At 41.3% G+C, this 20,073-nt stretch overlaps 2 protein-coding genes across 7 annotated transcripts in view; both read left to right on the forward strand.

Annotated features, from left to right (window-relative positions):
* The first annotated feature begins 1,605 nt into the window (after window positions 1-1,605).
* On the forward strand, window positions 1,606-5,396 carry dr1 (down-regulator of transcription 1). Its single transcript, XM_010872071.4, has 3 exons — window positions 1,606-2,462; window positions 2,755-2,918; window positions 3,789-5,396. Exons 1-3 carry the CDS (start codon window positions 2,243-2,245, stop codon window positions 3,933-3,935), a joined length of 531 nt encoding a protein of 176 aa, XP_010870373.1. The 5' UTR covers window positions 1,606-2,242; the 3' UTR covers window positions 3,936-5,396.
* A 3,684-nt stretch (window positions 5,397-9,080) lies between these two features.
* Window positions 9,081-20,073, forward strand: part of si:dkey-44g17.6 (guanine nucleotide-binding protein G(I)/G(S)/G(O) subunit gamma-12) — a 46,856-nt gene continuing 35,863 nt past the window's right edge. The window contains exon 1 of one of the 6 annotated variants that reach the window (XM_010872070.3): window positions 9,081-9,157. The gene's annotated coding sequence lies outside the window, so the exon portion shown is untranslated. Of the gene's footprint in view, window positions 9,377-15,485; window positions 15,507-16,265; window positions 16,340-20,073 lie in introns of those variants that run through there. The other 5 variants (XM_010872069.3, XM_010872068.3, XM_020048751.2 and 2 more) reach the window with 5 other exon arrangements.

The following is a 20,073-nucleotide window of genomic DNA, read 5'->3' on the forward strand; positions in this document are numbered from 1 at the left end:
TAACTGGTTATAAGTCGAATTTATATTGGAAAGATTGTACCTCTAGGGTTTGTGGTATATGGCTTATTTAAAAGAGCCATAGGACTGTATCCAAGCAATGACGGTGTAATATTAGCTATAATTAGCAATCATCCACACCCATTGTGGGTTTTTGCAGGATTAAACACAAACTTGGACCATAATGACTCACATAATCGGACTTTGCCAACCCATCGTGGACACGTAAAATGTTGCAAACATGTTCTATGATGCAAGTGATGAGTATTTTTTTTTAAAGGACAGCGAAATATAAAAAAAGACTTATTTCATTTGCCTGCTAAAGCCTACCAAATAAATTTTCAAATAATTTATTTCACTCTTCCATTTATCATTTACTCACCCTTCATATTTTCAACACCTGGGCAGTATATGATACACCATTGGCTAATCATTGTGCGCAACAAACACTCGTCTGACTACAGTCTGTTGGGACCATAGACTGTAAATATAAGGTTGGGACTAATACTACCATATTCAGTCACTAGATGTCGAAAAATCGTTAGCTACTCATTTAAAGACGGATACCGTGGTAACGAAGACAACACTACTTGACAGTCGGTGGGAGAATTTCGCTGCAACTCGTTACTTGAAGCAGTTGTTTAATACCACAGTTTAAAACGCATACATGAGAATTAAACAAGGTCAATATAGCGGTAACACTCCGATATTGTTGGGTATATGATATCCTGCGCTAGAATTCTTTAACGATCCATTTCTGTGGACTAGCTACACAGTCATTCGCCCAATTTTGATAGCATTGTTGAGTACAGCTGTTAAGCAAAATGTCAAATAGTTTATAAAATAAACCGGTACTTTGTATGTGTCAAAACTTGAACACACTAAAACTAAGTTTTAGTAGCAAACCACGTCTGACAAATGACCACTGTAACAGCTGGAGACTGGAACATGACCAGATGAAACTGTTTAGTGGTTCCCAACTACGGCCCTTACGTACCCCCAACAGTACACGTTCTATTGTAGCCCCAGCCAAGCACAGCTGATTCAACTTGTCAACTAAGTATCAGGCTCTCATTGAGTTTAATTGGGCGTGCTTGTCTAGGGATACAACAAAAATGTGTGCTGTCGGGGGTACTCGAGGACCGGAGTTGGGAACCACGGCTCTAGTCTGTATTCAGCGTCAACGGTTAGATACAACCAATCTATCCCCTGCATGGTTTTAGACACACCCTTCTAATTATAATATGATTCGAGGAAAATGGGATATCTTACTTTGCAAAAATAGGAAATATATAAATTGATTTAGGCCTGAAAATTTTTTATAAGTGAGGTGTTGAAAAATATAAAGGACGCGCAAATGATAAATAGAAGAATAAAATAGTTTTTATTCATTTTGTTGGCTTATACTTGGCAAATCAAATGATTAAACATTTATATTTCACTATCCATTTATATAATTTACTTATAACCTTTTACCGACATTTGTTATTCCTGGTATTCCATATCACTTTTGATCACTTTTGAGTTCGGTCACTAAAAAATAAAATACTGTAATGTTCCACCTCCAACACCATAGGTGGCGAAATGTGTATTCGGTTGCTATCCCAGGCACTGTAGAAAGATTATACCGGATAAGTTCGCATGCGGTCGTTTCCGGAAGAATTTCAGAGCAAAAGAAGAGGACCTAACATAAGAAATGAATTAGACAATTTAACTAGCTAGGTAGCTAGCTCAACCGATGAAAGAACTGTCGTTTTCATTCCAGTGTATATGGTGTTTTCTTACACATTTTTTGGGGGATCAACATTGCGTTTAGAAATGATCCCATCGCTTGCTAGCCCGTACAGCCATGTCCTCAAAGCCGCTTCAAAGCAGTGCTATAGCTAGCTAACGTTCCGATTGGGACTATAGCTAACGTTAGCTAGCTAGCTAACGCGCTAGCTAGTTTTCACTTACTAATACACTGTTGGCGTTTTGTCTTCATCGTATTTACATGGACTTTCCTATTACACCCCACGTATCTGCAGTAGCATTATATTATGCTGCGTGAATTTTATTTTTTGTAGCTTGCTAACTAACTTTATTTTGCATAGTTTTTAACTTTTAAAAAACAATTACTTCGAGCCTAGCGAGCTAGTTCGCTAACATTAGCGTCTAGCCCACGACATTAATACAAAGGCCGCTGCCAAAACTATAATATTTTACTATACTTTTTATAGCTAACTAGTTAGTTATCTGAAATACAATGGCTTCTTCGTCGGGAAACGATGACGACCTTACCATTCCCAGGGCAGCTATCAACAAAATGATCAAAGAAACTTTGCCCAACGTACGGGTTGCTAACGATGCCAGGGAACTTGTTGTGAACTGCTGCACAGAGTTCATACATCTAATTTCATCTGAGGCAAATGAAATATGTAACAAGTCGGAAAAGAAGACCATATCTCCTGAGCATGTCATTAATGGTTAGTGTGGTTTTCGTATATAATCTGTAGCAACATGTTTGAATATGCATAATTGCACTGTGTAAATGTTTCCCTTTCTGGCCATGTGTTAAGTTGACGTTGTAATGATAACTGGCTACTGTAGTTACATACTGGCCGTATCCCAGATCTGTTTGGCTCTTCTGTCTTTCTAGTACAACCCAATTACATCTAGAACAAGGCTAAGCACAATTAGTTGCTAAATTATAATAGAAATATAGTTCCTTTTTTTCTGATTTATTTTCCCTAACCTTGTTTTCATTCTTCTCCTCAGCACTGGAAAGCCTAGGTTTTGGGTCATATATAACAGAGGTGAAGGATGTCTTGCAGGAGTGTAAAACAGTAGCGCTTAAGAGGAGGAAGGCCAGTTCTCGTTTGGAGAACTTGGGTATCCCAGAGGAAGAGCTCCTCAGACAACAACAGGAACTTTTTGCAAAGGTAAGGCTCAAGACTGGCCTGAGTGCTAGTCCATTACACGTCAATATTTGGTAAAAGCGCTAACAATCCTGTCGCCAAGCTATTTGCTAGGGGTGTCCTAGACTGGAAAAAGCATTGGTTTTCCCATAATTGCCAATTAGTTTAATCTTGTATTGGGTAATATTTAAAAATATGTATTTGTCTGTTTATAAATGAAACACCCTATGTTTTAATACAGTCAACTATACGCATTGAGTTTGCAAGATGTAATTTATAATCACACAAATTATAAAGCTTCTGAAGACATAAACACACACTTCAATGTTACTCGTTTCATCTAACTATCTGAATTATTCCAAAAGCATTCAAAATGTATCATTTTATGGATTATTGTTGTCTTTGTGGATTTAGCCTTTGCATCTGAGCATGTAAAATCTTGACACGTTTCCAGTGTCCATAGAATTTTTATGACCATAGTATTGTATTTTATCTTCTAGGTCTAGTGACTACTGCTTTGTTGCCCTCATCCCAGAATCTGTCTGTGTGTTGGTTTAGTTATCAGTATTGTAATAGCTTAGGGTTTGAAACAAAAACAGCCATGTTCTTGTTTCAGACAATCCCCTTTTCAGTTGGTTTAGCTCCTAGGGGTCCACTTCTGTCTCTTAAAAAAGTGGGGGGGGCCCACTTTTTGAAATAGTGTTTTTTTTTTTTGTTTGATTTAGAGTTGGATATATTGGGGAGACGGTAGGGAGGAGAGACGTCGGTTTGGAGAGGGTAAACCCCCGAGCTCTAATGTGGGACCGTATGTGAAGTGTAATGGTGATGTTGCCCACTCCTGCGTGCTCATACCACCTGTTTTTCTGACCCTGACGACTGTTTACTTGGTTTCAGGCTCGGCAGCAGCAAGCAGAACTTGCCCAACAGGAGTGGCTCCAGATGCAACAGGCTGCAGAGCAGGCCCAGTTGGCTGCAGCGACAGCTAGTGCCGGACAGCAGGCCGGCTCCTCCCAGGATGAGGATGACGATGATGACATGTAATGACATGGATTTACCCCGGAGTCTGGGCTTGGCCTGGACAACAAAAAGGCAGGGTTGTGTTCATTAGGGCACATGGTAGCAATACATTTTGCAACGGATACTGAAAGCAAGTTTTCTTATTGGATGGATAGATAGATAGAAGGCTACCAACCTGTTTTTCCCCTTTTTGTCCTTACTGAACGTGACCCAGGTCATAACCCCTTTGTTTGGACAGTATCAGCAAGCAGCCCTCTTGCTAATATGAAATGACCTGAGCAGTGTTGAAGTGAGATGCACATACCCCTACCAGACAAGTATCAGGAGCACACTCTTATAGCTATGTTCAAGGTGTATTCATGTTTTATTCTTTTTTGTTTTTGACCGCTATTCCTAGGAATAAACATTTGGATACAAATAAATGTAAGCTTCCTTTTACTTTCCCTAAATAACCTTTGTTTAACTGAATGGATGTGTCCCAAATGTGCAGTTTGGGTGGAGACCCCAGGAGCGCTAAACCCCCTGAGGTTGAGATGAGACTGCGTTTGTGTGGAGACTTGGGGGCAGTGGGCACTCGTTACTCTTCACACTTCCAATTGGAATTTTCACTTTGTAAAAATGCTTTGCTCTCTTCTTGTCTGAATCAGTTTTTCCGTGCGTCCCCAATGGCACTATTTATGTAATGTCCTACATTTGACCAGGTCGTGTAGTGCATTATAGAGGGAATAGGGTGCCATTTAGGACGCATATGACATGTTTCTGAAACACTTTAAGGTGTCATGAATATGTATTTCAACTTGATTTGTAAAATAGGATGCAAATTCTTTATTTTTTAGCTCAGTCATTACATGGTATAAGTAGGTTTCTTTTTTCCCCTTCTGTTCACCTGCAGTATTGCTAACTCCTTAGCTACTTTCACAATCGTATTGACTCATAGAACCAAAGATAAAGGCTGCGCGCCAAACAGAACTTTATTCCCTTTATAGTGCACTACCTTTAGCCAGAGCCCAGTTGACCCTGTTCGGAGGTTATGCACTTTATGGAGAATAGTGTCTGATTTGGGCGGCAGCCCCAGGAGAACTAAACACCCTGAGTATGAAATGAGCCCAGGTTTATGTTCCATGTGTGAGGACTTGGGTGCAGTGGGCACTCAGATTACTGTTCACAGTGCCGATAGGAACTTTCACTTTGTAAAAATGCTTTGATATCTTGTCTGAATCTGTTGGTTTAGTTGCGTCCCAAATGGCACCTTATTTCCTTTTATAGTGCACTCTGTCTGTTCTATAGTGCTGCACTATGTAGGGAAGAGGGTGTCAGTTCGGGGCACAAAGTTTTCACCAGTGCGGTGTGAAAATGTTGCATTGTGAATGTGTGGTGACTTCTCTAAAAATGTAAAAATTGGTAACCTTTAGTTGTGATACACATTCACATGCCTTCTATAAAGTTGTATTCTTTAAGCAATAAAGTCAACATGTTTTATAGAGACCAAGCTTTCCTCTTCATGTTTTCTGGCAAAGTCAGAAACCCAGCTTATTCTAGGATTTATTTTATTTTTCATTTTCTGGTTTTTCATACATTGTTTTGAAAATGCTGGCTTTCTGATCCCCACCTTAACTATCTGGAAAAGCATTTAAGTGTCAAAAGATTTTTTTAACTGAAGTGGTTTATTGTTTATAAAACAACTTTTCATTGCCAGACATCTTTAAAAAAAAGTATAAAGGAGATCATGCTCATTATGATAAAATTGGCTTTTCCCTCAGGTCAGGGATTTAGTGACATTTAAAGTTAAATGTATTTATCTGTATGTGCAGAAATGGGCAAAGATGCCTAAAAATGTATTTTAAAATAAGAGACCAAATACCTTAATTTTAAGTGTATCAAAATAAATGTAAAAATATAATAGCTGCACCATGTATGAAGATGAAGTACTGGATTTTAAAAATACTTTTACAAGGGAGCATGAAACTATTTACAAACCATGTATCGGCCTATTTGATCAATCCCTTTACCAGTAGAGTCACTCAGTGGAGTAGACAACGTTGGATAGCAACAGCTTTTTTTCTGCCTCACAAGTCTTGCGAGTAATACGATATGCAACCAGGTAACAGATCAAATATTCACATATCCCTGTGATCACCCAGATGAAGGTCAGTCTTAACGTAACCAACAGTTTGTTTAACTAACAGTTTGCTAATGACTCATGATTGTATCCTAATTTAGTTACTTGGTGTTTGGTAAAGAAGGGCCTCCTTTGCATCAGCAACACTGACTCAATGACAACCAAATCATAAGACCACTGATGGCACCTTTATTCATTGGAACTAGTTACTATGTAATTAATAGTTTGTTAATCATAAATCTAATAATAAATTCATATAATACATTTTGTGTCAGACAGTCATTCATGCAATGGTATGCAAAACCATGATCCTTCTAAACAGCTACTTCAATTATGGGCACAACCGGGCATATCTTTGTGCACAACCGATCAAAACTTAACATAGCCTGAAAGTAGCATGCTAACATTAACTGTGAGGGCTGCAACTCAGGTCAAATAGTTAGCTAGAACATTATGTAAATTGGTAAATGATTTAGCCTAGGCTACTCAAACGAACACCAAAACTTAACATGAACTGTTACAAAGTTTTAGCAACTTTTGCTAAAAATCGATGGAAAGCTGGCAACCTACATGTTTCTCACCTTGACCTTTGGGTATGGGTCAATTTTACTGGGTAAATTACTGAGTAGGCACCAATCAGAGGCTGCATTTTTGTGATGACATCATGTAGACCTCTCACAAAGTATTTTACAGTATTTTTAAAATACAAAACATTAAAGTAATTTGATACATGCATCAATAATACTGCCCATCCCTGTGTATACAGTGGGGAGAACAATTATTTGATACACTGCCGATTTTGCACGTTTTCCTACTTAGAAAGCATGTAGAGGTCTGTAATTTCTATCATAGGTACTCTTCAACTGTGAGAGACAAAATCTAAAACAAAAACCCAGAAAATCACATTGTATTATTTTTGAATAATTAATTAGCATTTTATTGCATGACATAAGTATTTGATCACCTACCAACCAGTAAGAATTCCAGCTCTCATAGACCTGTTAGTTTTTCTTTAAGAAGCCCTCCTGTTCGCCACTCAATACCTGTATTAACTGCACCTGTTTGAACTCATTACCTGTATAAAAGACACCTGTCCACACTCAATCAAACAGACTCCAACTGCGCCACAACGTCCAAGACCAGAGAGCTGTGTAAGAACATCAGGGATAAAATTGTAGACCTGCACAAGGCTGAGATGGGCTACATGACAATAGGCAAGCAGCTTGGTGAGAAGGCAACAACTGTTGGCGCAATTATTAGAAAATGGAAGAAGTTCAAGATGATGGTCAATCTCCCTTGGTCTGGGGCTTCATGCAAAATCTCACCTCGTGGGGTATCAATGATCATGAGGAAGGTGAGGGATCAGCCCAGAACTACACAGCAGGACCTGGTTAATGACCTGAAGAGAGCTGGGACCACAGTCTCAAAGAAAACCGTTAGTAACACACTATGCCGTCATGGATTAAAACCCTGCAGCGCACGTGAGGTCCCCCTGCTCAAGCCATCGCATGTCCAGGCCCGTCTGAAGTTTGCCAATGACCATCTGGAGGGTTCAGAGGAGGAATGGGAGAAGGTCATGTGGTCTGATGAGACAAAAATAGAGCTTTTTGGTCTAAACTCCACTCGCCATGTTTGGAGGAAGAAGAAGGATGAGTACAACCCCAAGAACACCATACCAACCGTGAAGCATGGAGGTGGAAACCTCATTCTTTGGGGATGCTTTTCTGCAAAGGGCACCATATTGAGGGGAGGATGGATGGGGCCATGTATTGCGAGATCTTGGCTAACAACCTCCTTCCCTCAGTAAGAGCATTGAAGATGGGTCGTGGCTGGGTCTTCCCGGATGACAATGACCCGAAACACACAGCCAGGGCAACTAAGGAGTGGCTCCGTAAGAAGCATCTCAAGGTCTTGGAGTGGCCTAGCCAGTCTCCAGACCTGGACCCAATAGAAAAATCTTTGGAGGGAGTTGAATGTCAGTATTGCCCAACGACAGCCCCGAAACCTGAAGGATCTGGAGAAGGTCTGTATGGAGGAGTGGGTCAAAATCCCTGCTGCAGTGTGTGCAAACCTGGTCAAGAACTACAGGAAATGTATGATCTCTGTAATTACAAAAAAGGTTTCTGTACTAAATATTAAGTTTGGCTTTTTTGATGTATCAAATATGTATATCATGCAATCAAATGCAAATTAATAAATTTTTTGTTTTAGATTCTGTCACTCACAGTTGAAGAGTACCTATGATAAAAATTACAGGAAAACCTGCAAAATTGGCAGTGTATCAAATACTTGTTCTCCCCACTGTATGTACAATCAGTAAGATACCTCATCAATGAAATCAACTGCTTATCTAAATACCCAGCCCCTCAAACCCAAAGAGCAACTCCCTAGAAGTGTTGAAACCTAGAGGTCCCGGACTCTGAGGTGAAGCCAGTCCTCTTTTGGCTGTGCAGGGTGAAGATTATATCAGTACATGTTGGCTGTGTCCCGTATTTTTTGAAAGAATCCAGATCGGTTGCACAACCAGGTGGGTGATCTTCAACACAACCAGGAGGACCTACGACAGGAACAACCAGGATTCATCAGTTCAGTAAGGCATGGTCCAAGGGCTCAGGTCCTCCTAAGGCTAAACAGGATGTCAGAAAAATTAGAGAGCATTTTCCTTGGATCATAAAGGATAATTCCATATAGTTCAGATTGACCCTAGTCCATAGTCACAAACTAATGCAACATTAACAATAGGGACTGAGAGAGGACCGACTGTCCCCAAGTCCCCTGGCACAAAACTATTATTGTATCTGAGCACAAACAACATATTACTAACACCGCACATCGAGTAACGCACTATATTCCTTCCACTACACCGAGTCTATCAAACTATATTTCTCATGAGATGCTCATCCTATTTTATTAAACCACATGGACAGCATAAGACTGAGAAAAAAATCGTAATTCTCACAGGCAGAGGGCGCCCGGTATATGCTAATGACGAGATGAAGAGAAATTGCACAATTCTAGTCCTCCAGCCAACGTTCCCACCATTCCATGTACTCAGGCAGACCGTAGAGAAAAGGTCGTTCCGTCTGTCTGTCATCTGTCCCCAGCAGCGCAGATCAGCTGGATTGCGGTAGGCGAATGCGACAGTTGGTCAGTAGATTTGTTAATTGAAAACAATAAATTACTTTATACACAATTAGTCACATCTGCGCAATTTCCGTGAAGTTCGACATACTTCATTGTTAAAAGATTGCAATGAAAGCTGCTTCTTCGAAAACTGTTAAGCCATAGACTTTGCGATTGGAACCGAGGCCATAACACAGGTGAGAGCTACCGAGGTGTCAACCAGGTTGGTGTGAAGATACATCCTTATAATTCTGTTAGTAAATTTAACGAATTTCCACAAAATACGATTGGTATGAGAAGGATTAGAATACCAACTTTTCTAAATTATACGTTAAGTTTCTTAACCTTCTGTCTAGAAGCTGCCCTTCTGCACTTGATTGATGTGTTAGACTGTCTGACTACATTTATTGTTCGAGTTGGGCTACTTTTAATAACATATCTCATTGATTTTGGTGAACGTCTTCTGCCATCTAAAACACAATAATATTTTTTATTATTATTGTTAGAAGTTTCCTCTAATCGACCTAACTCAAACTCACGTGACATTTTAACAGGGTCTTGAGTAGCTACTGACGCGTTGGAAATGTAACGTACATAACAATGAGTTTTATATTCAAAACAGACGATTTAATAAACGGATTTAGACAATAATGAAAGCAAGCAATGCAGATTATAATATGTTTATTTTCTGATATTGCGAATGCTGTGACTTTTAATCTAGTTTCTTCTACTTTTTTTTCTTACCTTTTATCTGGATCCGCAATTGGGTAGCCTATTATGGCGATTTCTTTTCACAAAAAACTACATGGATCTTTTTGGCAGATTTCCCTAAAGCTACCCATTTAAATACAATCAAATAAATAATTACCTTTTTGTCTGAAGGACAGACACTCAAGTGTTTTGGATTAATTCCTTATAGTCTGTCTATAGGATTTGATACTTCCAAATTAGGAAGTAAATATTTTTATTCCTTAATCTATATATAAAGGTTTCTGCTGGGTGCTTGTAAACCTACTTGTTGGCTTCCACCAACAATGCAATTTCATATTATAAACTTACTGGGATTAAGTAAGTAAGAAACTTTTTTCTGAAGTGTCATATTTAATGTGCAAAATGTGTAGTTTTGCTTATAATGAAACGTATGTACTACGTAGTGCTAAAGACAATGTGATGGAAATGACTAAGTCGTAAATTAATTAGTTGTAAAAAATGGAGTGGATGGCGATGGATGTATGAGGGGACCACACGTCTGTACAAACTGATTGACCGACCGGGGTTACGTTTTAATTGTGGAATATCTCAGGTACTCCAATAAGAGTTCAAAATGTACTTTAAACATTAACTGCGGTTGTCTTCTGTTCATTCATGCTTGTGTTTATTCTGGTAGCACAGTAAAAACCTATGATCCCTTTAACATCTTAACTTTTGGTGACGTGTTAGATCTGTTTCACTCACACTATTGTCTGCTTAACCCCATTGTAAAATGTTGGGTTTCGTTAGCTCAGCTAGTGTTTCCTTGATGTCAGTGCTTGCCAATGGCCCTGTTTCTTATGAATGGTATGGAATTTAGTGTTTCATCTTTGTATTTCGTCTTTGTGTTTCACCTTACATATTACGTCCCTGGAAATGTCTTCGGCCCCACCCAGAACAGATACATAAATTAGAAGCTCTTATTGAAATGCCATCAGGGCCATGGCTGAGATTCTGCATAAGCCTAACAGGTGTTCTCAACTTAGCCACCAGGCAGGAGCAACCCGGTTTTTGGCTAAAACATCCTGGTACTTGGAATCCATGATGTCTTGACCTTAACAAGGGCCCCAGTTATTTTCTGCAAATCCGTCCTCACTTCAACTCTAAAAACACTGCTGGGGTTCATGGCTGAAGAGCTTGGTTCTCGTTTTATCTGATTACAGCACCCAGTTGTAACCCAAGCAGCAATGATGTTTAGCAAACTCCAAACGCTTACATTTGTTGGTTGTTCTCAATGAAATAATTTTTTATGGCTACTCTTTGAGATAGCCTATGGAGGTGGCATCTCATTGTAAATTTGGAGACTTGGTTACCAGATGCAATCAGATGTCATTTTTAGGTTGATAAAAATCCCTGGAAAATTGTTAATTTGAAATAATATTGTTTCCCAATATTTTGTTTTATAAAATATTGCTATTTAGCTGTGTTGTTTTTGTTATAAAGCCTTTTTTGTACATATTTTTCAACAATACCAATAATTATTTGGAACTTATGGCATAATACCAACCAGCCACACAGGGCTTGTGCCAAGGGGCCATACTGGTTTTGTTAGTCCTCCTCATCCAGATATTATATTAGTACAGCAGAACTTGCATGCGGTGCGACTAAACTGAGATATAGTAGGCATATTGTAGCTGGGCTAACATCAGCCATGTCTGAGCAAACTGTAATTAACTTGTTAACCTTGATGTCTTAATGTGTAGTTGCAGGCATGGTGCAAGGATGTAGACATTTGAAATGTTGGGAAATCAAGTAATTTACATGTTTTCAGCAAGTAATGTTTGTTTTTCTCGCAAGTTTAGTCTGGTTGTCCAAAGCCAGAAAATCACTGTGGCCAGGTCACTGTAGTACTACTGTATTATCTAAGACAAAATAAGATGACTTGTACAGGATTAACAAGAGTAGTAAACATTTGTCTTCTTTTCTTTAGTTCCAACATTTATGCGAAAGTTAAATATGAAAATTTTGTTGCAGAGTACTTTCAAGAAATGCCAGTGACTTTCCCCAAATTCTAGATATACTGGTTGAATCCTAGTTGTTCTCCTTAACTAGGCCAAAATCTACCTGGAAGATAAATTTTCTTTCAACTTGAAAGTCCTGTCTTTGTCTGTGCTTGATACAATCTCTGGAATATAGAACCTTAATGTAATTAACAATTAATTCTGTAGATCATTAAAGATAGAGTATGGTCATGTTACAAGTGGAGCATTGAATTCACAGGCTTTGAATTCTTCCCAAATTGCAACTTCATTAGAAAGTAGTTTGCCATTTAGGAAACAGACCTAAATTAGTCTGAAATTCCTGTGAATCTGACAGATTCCACTCCCCCGACCTTAATGTGAGTTGATGATTCAGTTAACATGGTGGTGGATTAATACAGATTAAACCTTAAATAACACAAAGGGGATAAAAGGGGATTATTGGGGCTGTTATTTTCCTTTCTCTGCTGTTGGCCTCCCACCCTCCCAACCTCCCAACCTCTAACCACCTGAGGGGCTTTTTGGGGTAATGACGTGGGTTGGGTCATGTTGCCTAGTTACCATTTATGTGTGGACCATGGTGCGGGTTAATCTTGTGATCTTGTGAGAGGGTGCCCCCCCTCTCACTGCGATTGCAGGATATTACAATACCAGATATTTGCTGTTCCCTTTAAACCAGCCTTATAATGGACTTGTGGTAGGTGATTGTATCATAATGCATTATCTTTTGCGATAACTTTACACTTAACTCAAGCTTCAAACTGCATCAAACTGGGATAAACATGCTGGAAACATCCTTTAAACTATTGAACTAACATTAAGTAAATATACCTGTTCGAGTGTTTTATCATTATTTTATAATTATTATTATTTTATAATAATTATTTTCAACAACTTGATAAAAAGAAACATGAGATGCTACAGTCAGTAATGTGTGACTAAATCCATGTTGAAGCATCAAACCTGCTCACTCCCAGAGGAATAACTTATAACCTGTCATAGCAGGAAGCAACTATGACATGGCAAAATGAGACAATCTCACCTATTCACCCTGGGGCACCCGAAAACACAGCCCTTTTATCCGGAATTGGGCAGAATGATGATGTCATAAAGAGAGTTTGTTGCCTAGACAACTGAGCAGCGTGGATGGAATTAAAAGCTATGTCTCTCCTCATCTGTGTCATTGGGTTAACAGGGCGCCTCCCATTCATTCACACAAACAGCAGACGCATGCACATTTAGTCAGAAGCAATGGTACTCCCTCCCTCTTTCATAGACTCTTCTCTGTCTGTGTGTGCATGCCTAGTGTCAGGCTGGATGAAAAGAACAGAGACCTTTAGATCTCATAGTTGATTTGCTAAAAGGACCACACACTGAATATACTGTTGGGTTGTGGGGGAGGAGAGGGGTCGCGGAGGAATGAGTGGGGAATGGATAGGGGAGAAGGGAGGCCACAAGAGTATGAGAGGAGAGGGGCGAGAGAAGAAGAGGGGGGAGAAGAGGAGCAGCAGGAAAGAATTTTAGGCAGAATTAGACTGACTGAGCATGTTCTTATTCATATTGGTGGCACCATTTGAGTGATTGTCAAAGGACTAGTGAGATTATTACTCAAAGGGTTTTCCTGTGCTACCAGAGCTTACCTGAGACTGTAGCGTAAGACTGTAGCATAGCACTGTAGCGTAAGACTATGGACTCTGGCACAGTGGGATCCTGAGCGACAGGTGGCCCTATGTTGGGCTCCTAATATGAAAACGGATGGGAATTTCTCTTCCTGTGAATGAAGGGTATTTTCGAGGGGCTAGTCCTTTGGGAGTAATATGTGTGTGACTGTTTTCATGCCTGTCTGTGTGTTTTTGTGAGCGAGTGGTTGGCAAAGTAAGAGGTTGTGATGGGAGGAGGTTATTTTTGGAAGCGGCCATCAGTGTGATGTCAGCCGGTCATGTTTATGCTTGTAGTTGCCTGTGCTGTAGCAAATCTCATCCTGTTGTTTAGAGAGTCCTTCTATTGTGTCTGAATCAATGGCTGAGCTTCAGTATTTTTTTTATTATGTCCAACAGTGCCAGGTTGGTTTTATTCTGTTGGATATTTCTCTGCTTAAATGCCCACTTAAAGCCACACCCAAAATATTTCTTTATCATCTGATTACTACACACAATCATTTATGAAAACAAACAAACGGCAATCAGGGTGCGGGTTCTTCTCTGATCTTTCACCTGTAAAGACGTCCTACGCCGCTTTAGGGTCCTTTGTAAAGACCACCTCTTCCACCCCCTTTACATATTTGCATTCACCAGTGAAGACCTCCTTCCCATTTCACTTCTCCAGAACCAGCTTCATTGCCACACTGTTGACTGGATGCAAAGGAAAGTGTGTGTCTATACTGTAAGTGTGTGTTTCTTTGTGTGTTCCTGTGCAGTCTGTTGATCTGTGGTCTGCAGACTGCAGTGGCGGAGCTGTTGATGCAGAATGGTCTGCAGACTGCAGTTGTGGAGCTGTTGAGACAGAATGGTCTGCAGACAAGGTGTCCTGGTCCTTCAGGCTGGGGTTCTGCTGCCTTCAGTCTGGGTGTCCTGCTGCCTTCAGGCTGGGTGTCCTGCTGCCTTCAGGCTGGGTGTCCTGCTGCCTTCAGGCTGGGTGTCCTGCTGCCTTCAGGCTGGGTGTCCTGCTGCCTTCAGGCTGGATGTCCTGGTTCTTCAGGCTTGGTGTCCTGCTCCTTCAAACAGGATGTCCTTCTCCTTCAAACAGGATGTCCTGCTCCTTCAAACAGGATGTCCTGGTCCTTGAGGCAGGGTGTCCTGGTCCTTGAGGCAGGGTGTCCTGGTCCTTGAGGCAGGGTGTCCTGGTCCTTGAGGCTGGGTGTCCTTCAGGCTGGGTGTCCTTCAGGCTGGGTGTCCTGCTCCTTCAGGCTGGGTGTCCTGCTCCTTCAGGCTGGGTATCCTGCTCCTTCAGACAGGGTGTCCTGCTCCTTCAAACAGGATGTCCTGGTCCTTGAGGCTGGGTGTCCTGGTCCTTGAGGCTGGGTGACCTGCTCCTTCAGGCTGGGTATCCTGCTCCTTCAAACAGGATGGCCTGCTCCTTCAAACAGGATGGCCTGCTCCTTCAAACAGGATGGCCTGCTCCTTGAAGCTGGATGGCCTGCTCCTTGAAGCTGGATGGCCTGCTCCTTGAGGCTGTGTGTCCTGCTCCTTGAGGCTGTGTGTCCTGCTCCTTCATACTGTGTGTCCTGCTCCTTCATACTGTGTGTCCTGCTCCTTCATACTGTGTGTCCTGCTCCTTGAGGCTGTGTGTCCTGCTCCTTGAGGCTGTGTGTCCTGCTCCTTGAGGCTGTGTGTCCTGCTCCTTGAGGCTGTGTGTCCTGCTCCTTCATACTGTGTGTCCTGCTCCTTCATACTGTGTGTCCTGCTCCTTGAGGTTGTGTGTCCTGCTCCTTGAGGCTGTGTGTCCTGCTCCTTCAGGCTGGGTGTCCTGCTCCTTGAGGCTGTGTGTCCTGCTCCTTGAGGCTGTGTGTCCTGCTCCTTGAGGCTGTGTATCCTGCTCCTTGAGGCTGTGTGTCCTGCTCCTTGAGGCTGTGTGTCCTGGTCCTCCTTTATAGCAAAATTAATAGGAAATATAGTAATTCACATGGTAAGAAATAATGATATTTAATTGAAATAATAATTGTGTCCTTCAAACTTTGCTTTAGTCAAATAATCCTCCATTTGCAGCAATTACAGCCTTGTAGACCTTTGGCATTGTAGTTGTCAATTTAATGAGGTAATCTGAAGGCATTTCACCCGATGCTTCCTGAGGCACCTTCCACAAGTTCTAATGTACCATACGGTCAAGCTGTTCCCACAACAGCTCAATATTGTTGAGATCTGGTGACTGTGCTGGCCACTCCATTGTCTCCATGCTTGACAGATCTGCCGTTTCCAGTTATAACAGTTGTTTTTCAACATTAACAATATCTTCCTGTATTTCTGATCAATTTGATGTTATTTTAATAAAAAAAAAAAAACAAGAACATTTCTAAGTGACCCCAAACGTTTGAATGGTAGTGCATGATTAATGCAGGGTTATGAGTGTCCTTTCAATGCATACTAGTAGGTGTACTGCTGCTGACAGTGCTTAATGTTGACCAGGGCATCTCTAAACAGCATGACTAAAGACAGAGAGCCTTGTTGTCAACCACTGACAGTGTGGAAGCTACTATCATTTTGTAATGGTTAATTAGATATCCAGGTTCCAGCCTTCTGCCTACCACTGGGCTGTAATTTAATATAATTCAATCTCCAGCTGCTTTTGAACTGTTGTCTTTTCAAATAAAGATCACCATCAATTACTCTATTTAATTCACTCTTCCCATTTGCATGAGTCACCCAGCCTTTATCAGCCCTGACTGGCTGACCAACCAACAGACTGAGTGACCTGCTGACAGACTGTGTTTGCCTGGAGGAAAATTGCCACATTAGTTACAGGTATATTTTATTGAGGTGGGGGGAGGTCAGAAACGGCAGAGGGTGTTTGAACTTTTATTGACCTATATGCAAATCATTAGACCACATCCGTATGATAATATACTAACTTTGAATAACATTCATTAAGCTCCATATAACTAGTTAATTGATTCCCATTCCTTGCTAGTTGGTTAACTACATGGTACCTACTACTGTACCCTCTAAGCACTGGGAGAGGGTACAACAGTTTAATTCTTGGTTAGGTTAGGTCAGTGGATCCCAACCAGGGGTACTAGGAACCCTGGGGGTACTTGGCCTCTCCACAGGGGGTACTTGAAAACACTCATGACACCATAGACTTACTAGAGAAATTAACATGAGGGGGTACTTCAGGGGTACTGAAAGCAGTGCAAAAACATTTTGGGGGTACAGTAACTGAAAAAGGTTGGGAGACACTGGGTTAGGTTATATTTAAGTATATGTAACATACAGCATGTGGCCTAACTGTGTGGCTTATTTAGCCAGTATTGCTTCTTTAGCCTATTTATTAGAATAGCTGCACCATGTTCAGGTTTATTTGTCTTCCTACTTTAAGTTCTGAACTAAAAGATTTAATTGTTCATATTTTTAATCATGCAAATCCTGTCGGGTGGGAAAGATGTGGGTTTATTTCAAAATTGGATCTGTAAATAATTACGTATGTAGTTATGTATGTATTATTACATAAATAATTTTTGGCACCAAGGAGGTGGCATATGTTGCTGAGCAGAGGATCATTAGTTTGCGCCATTTGTGGGAAGACTGGCTATCAGTGGAGGAAGCTATTCTGGAGCTATTCTGCAGCTGCTTTTATTCAAAATGACTGGTAGTTAGTTGGATATATCTCCCCTTGAAGTTGTACCTGTGACCCAGGTGTTGCTACGGTAACTCTGTGACACATGCTACCTTACCTCAGCCTGTGTCCTAAAATGCAACTTATTCCTTACTCTAGTGCTCCATGTCTGGACAGTCAATCAAAGGCAATCATATCTGTATATGATTCAGGTCAGGAAATAAGTATTTTGTGGGATTATTACATCAATATATGAGTCAGTCCGATAATACGTCTTTTGCATGTTATTAACTGCATGTGTATGAGTCAGAGAATCGGTCTATCCCATGTTTGTATATGAGTCAGGTCAGGGAATCAGTCTGTTCCATGTTTATTACATGTTTGTATATGAGTCAGGTCAGGGAATCAGTCTGTTCCATGTTTATTACATGTCTTTATGAGTCAGGTCAGGGAATCAGTCTGTTCCATGTTTATTACATGTCTTTATGAGTCAGGTCAGGGAATCAGTCTGTTCCATGTTTATTACATGTCTTTATGAGTCAGGTCAGGGAATCAGTCTGTTCCATGTTTATTACATGTCTTTATGAGTCAGGTCAGGGAATCAGTCTGTTCCATGTTTATTACATGTCTTTATGAGTCAGGTCAGGGAATCAGTCTGTTCCATGTTTATTACATGTCTTTATGACTCAGGTCAGGGAATCAGTCTGTTCCATGTTTATTACATGTCTTTATGAGTCAGGTCAGGGAATCAGTCTGTTGCGTGTTTACTACATATCAGTATGAAAGTCTGGTCAGAGAATCAGTTTATTACTTGTCTGTGTACAAGTGAAGTCAGAGTGCCACTGTAATTTCAAATAGTTGGTTTCACAAGAGCTGAGCTGACACTCGACTTGCTGAAAGCTATGTTTGCATCCTTAATGGCTTGTTATTCTCAGAATTTTCCCTTATTTTGAGTGTACTGTAAAGTGTATAGTGTTACTTTGCAGGCTAAAGATAGGAGCAGCTATAGCAAAATGAATGCATGCTGGTTAGAGAAGTAACAGGTTGCTTAGCAACTGCCAGACACAGTCGGTAATAAAACATCTCTGGATTCTGAATCTTACAACTACAGCATATCTAATAACTACAGCGTATAATATACTTCATGTTCCTAGGCTTTCATAAGATGGAGTGATTTGAGGTCACATTACTGTAGGTCTGAAAAGTAATTGCAGTATTTGAATTGTCAATAAAAAAATACATCTGTGCATATTCAGGAACAGTTTGTTACTTGGTTTAGTACTTCATGGTCATAATTTTAAGTTTTTGGTTTGAGCAGTTTCATGTTATAGAATAGTGACTGTTATCTGGTGAATCAAATATGTTTTGAATAACCAAATACCTTCTCAGCATATCCAGAAAGAACAACTCCGAATACCACCTTATTTACTTTATGATCCAACTAGGAACCAGAATCAATGCGTGCAAGGTCATGTTCTCTTGACTAGACTCCCTCTTTTCAGCTCTCTGTTCATCTCTGTTCATCTCTGCTCAGGTCTACTCGGTTCATCTCTGTTCTTTTTTTTTACTCATCTTTGCTCTGTTCATCTCTCTGTTCATCTTTCTGCTTTGTTTGTAATGGTGCCAACATACCATGGTGTTCTTATTTCCCTGTAATTTCACAAGCACAATCCTAAGCACACATGACTCCCAGAACAACCTTAGTCAACACTGTTGCAGTGCTGACCTGTCGCAGTCTCACTTCATATAAACGTAAAACATAAACTGTGTTGTAATCACAAAGAGCTTATTTTACTTTCAGGCCTTGTATGGACTCTAAAACCTGATTTGCATCACTAAAGTAAAGTAATGTACAAGTTAAACTACCATCCATTGAATGTCGTTTTGTTTAATGTTTCAGTTGGGGTTCTTTTTTTGGTTATGATGAGTGTCCTGTCCTACCAGAAACCCACATATGGGCCCAGATTAAAATAAATCCCTGTTTGTTACACACGCTTGTAACAACGGTGTCGTCATGGTGTGTGAAAATAAAGGAGCCAAACGCTGGGAGGCGGTAAACGTAGTCTTGTAATTTTCTTAATAAAATGGCACGCAAATAAACAAGGCGCACAAGCGCAAAAAGCATGCACGTTTCTCTCCAGGACAACATCCAACAAAGACGCCCAGAAACACAGGAACTAATATAGGCAACCTAATGAGGGAATGGACACCAGGTGTGTGCAATAACAAGACATGACACTGCCGTGGGAGGAGGAGCGTGACTGGATGATGCACGCCGAATACCACGGCGGGGGGGGGGTGGCGCGCTTCTTCCACGCATGTCCTCGTTACAGTACCCCCCCCGACGCGCGGCTCCGGTAGCGCGCAGGACAATCAGGGCGCCAACGATGGAAGTCGGCGAGGAGCTCCGGATCAAGAATGTCCACCACACCCAACAACGCTCCTCTGGGCTGTACACCTCCCACTCCACCAGGTACTGCAGGCCCCTCCCGCGGCGTCTCGAATCGAGGATGGAATGGACAGAGTATGCCGGGCCCCCTTCGATGTCCAGAGGGGCGGAGGGACCTCCCGCACCTCAGACTGCTGGAGGGGACCAGCCTCCACTGGCCTGAGGAGAGAAATGTGAAACGAGGTGTTAATCCTGTAATCTGGGGGAAGTTGTAATTTTTAAGTTACCTCGTTCACTCTCTCCAGGACTTTGAACGGCCACACAAACCGCGGCGCCAGCTTCCGGCAGGGCAGGCGGAGAGGGAGGTTCCGGGTCGAGAGCCAGACTCGGTCGCCCGCAGTGTAGATCGGGGCGTCGCTCTGCCGGCGGTCAGCAGCGGACTTCTGGCGTTCCCCGGCGTGCCGGATGTGTCAATGGGCCGCCGGAACCAGCCGTCCACCGCTGGAGCCCCGGTCTCGGGCTGGCTCTGCCACG

Source organism: Esox lucius, chromosome 8 (genome assembly GCF_011004845.1).
Source record: "Esox lucius isolate fEsoLuc1 chromosome 8, fEsoLuc1.pri, whole genome shotgun sequence".
NCBI classification, from domain to species: domain Eukaryota; kingdom Metazoa; phylum Chordata; class Actinopteri; order Esociformes; family Esocidae; genus Esox; species Esox lucius.